General features: G+C 42.0%; 1 protein-coding gene across 1 annotated transcript in view; it reads right to left on the bottom strand.

Annotated features, from left to right (window-relative positions):
* Window positions 1-1,160: 1,160 nt before the first annotated feature.
* The window catches only part of LOC103079262 (oncostatin-M-specific receptor subunit beta), a 20,718-nt gene continuing 12,739 nt past the window's right edge, over window positions 1,161-9,139 (bottom strand). Inside the window, exons 3-6 of the mRNA XM_007467612.1 lie at window positions 7,359-7,530; window positions 2,883-3,158; window positions 1,875-2,004; window positions 1,161-1,323 (exon numbers count right to left, since the gene is read on the bottom strand). Of these exons, the coding sequence (XP_007467674.1) occupies window positions 1,161-1,323; window positions 1,875-2,004; window positions 2,883-3,158; window positions 7,359-7,530 (741 nt within the window). The remainder of the gene's footprint in view (window positions 1,324-1,874; window positions 2,005-2,882; window positions 3,159-7,358; window positions 7,531-9,139) is intronic.

The following is a 9,139-nucleotide window of genomic DNA, read 5'->3' on the forward strand; positions in this document are numbered from 1 at the left end:
TGTTTACACATTTACTGTGTGTCTCCATGCCCCACTCTCAACCCTCTCTCCAAACACACACTAGCATGTACACACAATAGGGGCAGTCACTCAACTCTGTTCACTGCTGGATGCCCAGTGCCTGCTACATTGGTGGCACCCTGTAGTTAGGTGACTGAAGCGATCATTAAGTTGAAATCTAAATGAGGTGTAGAATTAAGAAGGCAAAGAAGTACGAGAATTCCAGAAAAAATGAACAACGTGTTTAAAGATGCTGCATTTCATAAAAGAGGCAGGGGTGTGGTCAAAACATAGAAAGAGATATTCAGGGTTGTGCAGATCAAAACCATTGCAAAATACCACTTAACATCCATTCAACTGACAAAAATGCAAAGGGTGACAAAACCAACTTGGAGAGAATATATTGGTACAACCACTTTGGAAGCGAATTTGGCATTATCTTGTAAGTTGAAGAACATTCACATATTCTGAGTCCTCACCAATTCCATTCTTAGGTATATAGGTATATACGCAAGAAAAACAACTACAACTCTAGGTGTGTACTGGATATGTATATCAAAATGCTCTTATTAACACTGTATCCAAGAGCATAAACCTTGAGACAATCTGAAAATCCACCAAAAGAGATGCATGAATAAAACACTGTATATTTATGCAATGAAATACTCTACAGCAGTGAAAATGGACCACAACACTCAATAATATGGGTAAATATCAGCAATTTAATATTGTATAAAAGCAATTACTAGCATTATTACACATAGCTTGATGTCTCATATACATTAAAACAAAATAAAAACAGTATTTTGGGGATTTCATAAGAAAATGAGAATACATACACATGCACACACATGATTTAAATCTGTTATCTTAGTGGAAGGAGCAGGCTTGGGGGGCTGTGGGATGGGAGATGAAGTAAGTTATTGTCAGATTTCTATTTTGAACTTGAGGTAAGCTCGGTGGTGTTTATTACATTATCAAAATAAACAAATAATGGGGAACAGAGGTCATGCACGCACCCATGAAGAGAACTGTGGCACAAACAAGTTATAAACTAAAACCTTCACTTAGGATGTGAATTAGGTGAAAATCTACGGCACATTTACCTGATCACACAGTGTGTCAAACAATGATATGCTCGTGACCACAGTGGGCTACACTCAAGTCTCACCTCGTTGGGTCAGGTTAAAAAGAATACTGACACTTCTTTTTCTTAAGTAGTTTTCAGCCAGGAGTGTGAAGTTATACGTTTCTTGTGAGTCTTGAGCCACTTGCCAATTACACCAGTTTCTGTGTTTACAAAGTGTCTTTTTTCCGGAAAATCTTAAAGAAAAAACAACAACAACAACAATACACAACAATTTCAGGGTTTACATTTTTGTCAACGCAGATATGTATCCCTGAATCCACTGAGTATCCCTGAGACACACTCAGTGGCTTTCAAACTATGTTCCACACAACAGCATCGATCTGTCACCAACAAATACCAATGACGAAAATATTGTTTCAAAAAATTTGACCTATGCGTTTAAATGTGTAATGATGAATTGCTGACTTCTCCTCTTGGGTGGTGAAAACTTTCCTTAGTTTACTTTGGATACTCTTAAAAAGGTAGAAATTAGGTAGACCTAGATCACCACATGGAACTATTTTCATATCAAGATTCACCATCAACGGCCTTTCTTATCATTTTTATGCTACGTTGTCCTTTAACAAAACTCAGGTAGAAAGTATTGTATACCTGAGACCACTTAAAGATTTCTTCCTGACCCTGGCAGGTGGTTTGAAAATATTTGTTCAAATTTTCTGTAACACTGTCGCAAGTACCTTAAACAAGGAAGAATCCGTCACTAATGTAACCAAAGCTCACTTACGATTCAAATAAAGTATAGCTTTGGGAAGGCTGTTTAGTCAAGCCAGTGTCGCTCCCGGGATCCCAAGTACAGGTCAAAGTCTTGAGGTCCTGGGTTTCACAAGAAAAGTCCTTGGGCTCTTCAAGCACTTCTGTCCGTACAAGGAAAAAACAGATGAAAGACCTAGCTGAAGCTCTTTATTGAAAGACAGGTGAAATGGAAAGTTCTCTTTGGGGTCTGAGGCCACAGAGTTGCTCTGAACAATGAAAAGATTACTTCAATCGGGGCCAACGCATCAGCAGCTCCAGAAAGGCACACTGCGGGTACCTCACCTCGGCCCCTACTCCTTCCTTCCCTGGTGCTTTGCTGGGGTATCACTGAGGATGGCAGGCGTGTACTGCATGTGGTCTGCACTCTGTCTACCTGATGAAAGTTGTAGCCCCAGTGCCTGCTAGCAGCATTCAACAGTACTGCTACATGCAGACAGAGTGAACAGAACAATGAATGAATGGGGTCAGCGTTGCTTGGTGTTTCACTGTAGATGCCCTGGCTTACAGGGAACCTGGGCTGTGCTTGGGATGCCGGGAAGCCAGATCTGGGGACCCTGCTAAACTCAGCAGCTGGAGGCTGAGAGTTCCAAGAAATGTACGGGCAGCCAAGTCCCCGAGGCACCGTAGTTCTTGGAGGCCACGCCAAGAGGCACAGGTGACCAAGCGTCTGGGAGATCAGAAACAGCCTTTGGCATGGCTGACGCAAAGCAGGGCATCTTCCCAGCGGTCCAGGTCATGACCTGAACTTTCTCCCGAACGCTCTTGCTTCCTAGGAATAAACTGTCAGTAAACTCAAGAAAACAACAGGAAAGCCGACAAGTATTGCTTCAGACTGTCTTTGCCAGAGTCTCTCCTAGAAGACTTGGGAAACAAAAGAAAATTGAGGCCACGAGTGGAAACGTTTCCTTGTCTTCTGGGAAAGGAAATTTGATCTATTCCACAGGAAATGGGAGGGGGGCACAGAGATGTGTACACTTACTTGAGACAAAGAGAACGATGCCTCCCAAAACACCTCCCTGGTCCACCTTACAGAAGACATTTGTCCCTTTTTTCCTAACAAAAGACACGTTCTTCAACTCGAATGCAGACACACTTCGATCAAGCTGTTCTCCATATATCTGTACACCTTCCAAATAACAGGATATGTTATCTTGATGGATCCTAGAAACGTAACAAATGGTGACGTTGGAGCCTTCTTCCACCAGCTTATCTTTAGGGAAAACAAACAATGGATCATGTCCAAGCAAATTCTGTGCTGCAAGATAAAAGAAGACAGCTCAGTTAGACTTGGACACAAAAGTCAAACCAGCCCCCTCCTGCCTCACTCTCAACAGATAACTTTAGCTTTTTCTGCCTCCTGGAGAAAACAGGAACCTAAAATTTCTACAGCAAATCTATAAACTTTGGTGTGTGCAAAACAATCCTCTGTACCATCACTCCTACTGTTGCGATAATACCACTGCTCTTGTTTTTACTATGGAGACTGCACCATGACTGTCGCTCTGTGGATGATCGTGTTATCCTGCTTATAGGTTATTAGGACAGCAGTAGCTGCTTTGTACTAATCCCAGCCGTGTGGGAGGCCCTGTGTTAAGTGCTTAATGTATATTCTCTCTTGTCATCCTTACCACCTTACAGCAACGGGGTGGGCAGGACTGAGCCCAAGTTCACTCACCCAGCAAGTGGCAAAGCCACACTCACACCCACCAGGTCTGCCCAGCTCCCAAGCCACGTGTCCCTCATAATCTCTAAATTGTCCTGTAGATCACTCCTCTTCCACTTTCTCAGATGCCAGTCACCCAAAGAGCTCCTTTCATTTCCATCTTCCATCTGTGTGGCCCATCAGCACATAAGAATCCTTAGGTCTCTGCCATTTTAGGCAAACTAACTGTCCTCCATGCCTCCCTCCAGCCTCCTCTCCACCCGCTCATCCACAGTCAGCCTCCCCCAGGACCTGCCTGTGCCCATCACTCAGCTGTCAATCACCCCCTGCTTACCTAGGCCCCTGCAGTCTGGCTGCTGGCCCACCAGGGCTCTAAAATTGCCATCACTAAGGTCACCCAAGTGGAGTGGCCTGGGTGTGGGATTTTGTTTTAAGGTCCCCAAGTGATTCTATGTGCAGCCATGGTTGAGAATCAGTGCTTTGGGGATTGGGAATAATCAGCCTTGAAAGAAATCAAAGAAGAACATGAAAAGATGGAAAGATATATCCTGTCTTGAATTGGAAGAATCAATATTGTCAAAGTGACTATACTACCCAAGGTAATCTACAATCCCTATCAAATTACCAATGACATTTTTCATAGAACTAGAACAAAAAATTTGTATGGAAACACGAAAGACCCCAAATAGCCAAAGCAATCTTGAGAAAGAAAAATGGAGCTGGAGGAATCAGGCTCCCTGACTTCAGACTGTACTACAAAGCTACAGTCATCAAAACAGTATGGTACTGGCACAAAAAACAGAAATATAGATCAATGGCAAGGGATAGAAAGCCCAGAGATAAACCCACACCTATGGTCACTCATTCTATGACAAAGGAGTTAAGAATATACAACAGAGAAAAGACAATCTTTTCTCTTCAATAAATGGTGCTGGGAAAACTGGAGAGCTACAGATAAGAAAATGAAATTAGAACATTCTCTAACACCATACACAAAAATAAGCTCAAAATGGATTAAAGACCTAAATGTGAGACCAGATACTATAAAACTCCTAGAGGGAAACATAGGCAAGACACGCTTTGACATAAATCATAGCACTATCTTTTTTGGTTTCACTCCTAGAGTAATGAAAATAAAAACAAAAATAAACAAGTGGTACCTAATTAAAGTTAAAAGCTTTTGCACAGCAAAGGAAACCATAAACAAAATGAAAAACAGCCCTCATAATGGGAGAAAATATTTGCAAATGAAGCAACCAACAAGGGATTAATTTCTAAAATATACAAACAGTTCATGCAGCTCAATATCAAAAAAACAAACAACCCAATCAAAAAATGGACAGAAGACCTAAATAGACATTTCTCCAAAGAAGACATACAGATGGCCCAAAAAGCACATGAAAAAATGCTCAATATCACTAATCATTTTAGAAATGCAAATCAAAATGACAATGAGGTATCACCTCACACTGGTCAGAATGGCCATCATCAAAAAGTCTACAAACAATAAATGCTGGAAAGGGTGTGGAGAAATAGGAACGTTCCTACATTGTTGGTGGGAATGTAAATTGGTGTAGCCACTATGGAGAACAGTATGGAAGTTCCTTAAAAAACTAAAAACAGAGCTACCATATGATCCTACAATCCCCCTCCTGGGCATATATCCAGAGAAAACCATAATTTGAGATACATGCACTCCAATGTTCATTGCAGCACTATTTACAATAGCCAGGATGTGGAAGTAACCTAAAAGTCCATTGACAGATAAATGGATAAAGAAGATGTGATCATATTTGCAATGGAATAGTACTCAGCCATAACAAAAGAATGAAATAATGCCATTTGTAGCAACATGGATGGACCTAGAGATTATCATACTGAGTAAGGTAAGCCAGACAGGGAAAGAAAAATAACATACGATAGCACATATATGTGGAATCTAAAAGAAAAAAAAAAGACACAAATGAATTTATTTCCAAAACAGAAAGAGACCCACAGATACAGAAAAAAAAAAACTTATGATTACCAAAGGGGAAAGGAGGGTGGGGGGAAGGGATAAATTAGGAGTTTGGAATTAACATATAAACACTACTATGTATAAAATAGATAACCAACAAGTACCTACTGTATAGCACAGGGAACTATACTCAATATTATGTAATAACCTATAAGGGAAAAAAATCTGAAAAAAAAAAAAGTATAACTGAATCACTGTGCTGTACACCCAAAACCTACAGGATATTGTAAATCAACTATACTTCAATAAAAAAAAATTTTTAAAGGAATAATCAGTTTTTCTATCAATTCTTGAGTTAGTTTGGAGGTTACAGTTTTGATAAACCTAGTCCACTGTATGAAAGTTGTTGATAGTGTTGTTCTTTCTTTCTCTATTGCTACCTTTTTAATCTCTATTTTTTCTGTTAAGTATGTCTCTCAGCAATAGGATGTGATGGTTAAGAGAATGGCCTTTGGAGCCAGATTGTCCAGGTTAGAATTCTGGCTCTACCACTTCGTGGCCTGATGACCCTGCATGGGATTTTTTTTTTTTCTCGGTACGCTGCGGAGCACAGGTTCCGGACGCGCAGGCTCAGCGGCCATGGCTCACGGGCCCAGCCGCTCCGCGGCATGCGGGATCCTCCCGGACCGGGGCACGAACCCGCGTCCCCTGCACCGGCAGGCGGACTCTCAACCACTGCGCCACCAGGGAAGCCCTGCATGGGATTTTTTTAAAGCTATCTGTGCCTCAGTCTCCTCATCTGTGAAGTAGGGATAAGAATTATATGTATTTCATAGGGCTGATGTGAAGATGAAATTAATACATATAGTGCTGAAAGCAGTGACTAGAATGCAGATTTGATTCTATTATTAGTATTAAATTAATCATTGGGCCTCTCATGAGTTAACATGCTATCAGTTTGAATTAATAAATTTGCATAAACTCTTAGCTAAGGAATGGTTCTCTTGACAGGAATTTCAGATAATCTGTCAACGTATATAGTTGAGAGCACCAAATGCCAGTGCTTTACAACTAACCTATAGCTTAGCTGAAGCATAAGAAATTGTGCAAAATGCTAAATTTTAATAACAAAATAATCAAAATTAAGATATATTTTAATAATTAAACATAATTATCCATGATCTCTCTCATAATTATCCATGATCTCAAATGAAGAACTGCTTCCAGTTTTCCATATTTCCCTCCCTTGTCTCTACATTAGGGGTTGACAAGCTATGGCCCATGGGCCAATTCCAGACTCCATCTGTTTTTGTAAATAAAGTTTTATTGGAACAAAACCACTCATTTATTTACACTCTGCCTATGACTGCTCCCATGCTACAATGGCAGAGTTGAATAGTCACGATAGAGAATGTAGGGTTGTAAAACCTAAAGTATTTCCTATCTTGCCCTTTACAGAAAAAGCTTCCCAAATTCTGCTCTAGATGAATACACATTTTGTGTTGTTCTAATAAAAACATATGTACAATTTATGTCCTGCTTTGTTCACTTAGCATTCTATAATATACACACTTCACACCTATGGAAAAGGAATACTAAATTGTCTGAATTTGCATAATTACCTCAATGAATAAATTCAGAGGGAAAATCCTTAGACCTCTGTCTCCTGGTGGCAAGTTTCACACCTATGCTTTTTAGACCCAATAGGAGCCAAAGAAAAATAATGCTGGTGTCTACCCAGAGTTTCTCAACAGGGACTTCCACTATTTGACTACTGGTCCCCAAGAAATATTAGATAGTAAACCCCTTCATTCTTTTATCACCTCACTTCTTACCATCTGCTTCTTCCCATGAACTCCAGTTGCTCCAGAACCCTGGCTTGGGAATCCTGGCGTCATCCACCATACTCCTCATTCTTATAAAGTGTGCTGCGCATTCCAGAGGGAGCTTGGATTCCCAGCTCCAATGCAGGACTTGGTTCCGCTTCACAGTGGTGCTGTAGTTCTCCTAGAAATAAAGAGAAAAACTTGGAAACATATAGCCATGTGGTCCTGGGAAATGGCTTGGCTGGACTTATCCCAAAGCACACACCTAAGAGTCCACTGTAACTCCAGGATATGGACAAATGCAGTCTGTTCCCAGCCAGCCAGCTTCCGAGCTCTGACGGCCCAGAAAGGAACCAGCCTTGGCCTCCTGCCTTCTGAAAACTTGGCTCCCAAACCCTCTGGGCCTCCAATTCCAGAGGGCTCAAGTGAGAGGGAAAACAGAAGCTATTGGAGTCTTGGGGCAAAAGATCAGAGAAAGAAGGTGTGCACACAGTGCTGGTCACAAGAGCGTGCTAAGAAGATTCCTGCACACTAGAGAATTAATTGAGGCACCCTTTTAAAAATAAGGAAGATTGATGAGAATTTTCTAATATTCATCAGATCAAGTTGGCCAAATCTCTGTAAAGCTGGCAGTCCTTCATGGTTCCCAGGAATTCCACTGTCTCCCAGAAGTCAATAGATGGCTCCCAATGATTGCTTTGGTTTTTGTCTCTTGTCTTTTCAGATATAGTGGCCACATGGACCATCCCCCCTCCCTTGAGCTCCAACCTTCAGAATCTTTAGTTCCCAGAGATGTCAACCACATGGGAACGCCCTACACTGTGCTCTTGGGAAGCTTGTCCAAGTTGTACTGTAATTTGTTTTTCCCGCATAGCGTTTAGTCTTAATCTTTCTTAGACAGTGGTATTTTCATTCTTTAACGCAATAAACTTCAACAGCTCCTTCTAACCTGACCCTGTCGTCCAAGGCCATTTACAGTATGACTCCAACTGCCCCTCCCTTGCAGGACTCCTGTCTCCAGACACAGTGGTCCGCCCCACACTTCGGGAAGAGCTGCATGCTTTACTCCTCAATACTAGCTCACGTGGCGTTCCTGGTTTCGCGTCCCCAACTCTCCCTCTGAGTTGGGAATTAGTCCCAACCTTCAAGCCCCTGTTATACCCCATCTTCTTCATGAAGTCTTTCTTGCTTTCCTCTGGTTTCCTCCCATCCCCACCTCTGCCCGAGCTCCCCTGCATACTGGGGGTAGCTGGTGGCATTTCATCTGTGGTTATGCCTCTGACTCAAGTATGGCACCCAGAAAGCGGGGACTGGGCTTCATTCTTCTTTGTGGACCATAGCTCCAGGCACCCATGCTTTCAGTGGGCCCCTCCAGGATGCCTGCTTTCTGCACCCACAGCTGGGAGACAGGGACAACAAAAACCTTGCCCTTCCTGGGGAAAACTGAGTCTGCATCCATTTTTCTAAGGGCCAATGGCAAGTCCTACAGTGAAGACGAGGGAGGCGGCACACACGTCACACGCAACCAGACTCGGAGGCCTTCCTCCACCTGTGCCTTCCCCTCCCCAGGCCGCCAACCTTAAACAGTGGCCTTGGCCGAACCAAACACAGCCCCGGAAGGAGAAGCACTTCGTCCACCTGAAAGGCATCTAGTCATGCACATCCTTTCTCACGCTAAGCAGAATTCTCATTTGTAAAACATTTATATTATTTCGGTTTATTGTATTCCTTTATCCCTAGATTACAAAACATACATTTTTTTTTTTTTTTTTTTTTTTTTTTTTTTGGTA

This window comes from Lipotes vexillifer, unplaced genomic scaffold (genome assembly GCF_000442215.2).
Source record: "Lipotes vexillifer unplaced genomic scaffold, Lipotes_vexillifer_v1.1 scaffold1432, whole genome shotgun sequence".
Classification (NCBI taxonomy): Eukaryota; Metazoa; Chordata; class Mammalia; order Artiodactyla; family Lipotidae; genus Lipotes; species Lipotes vexillifer.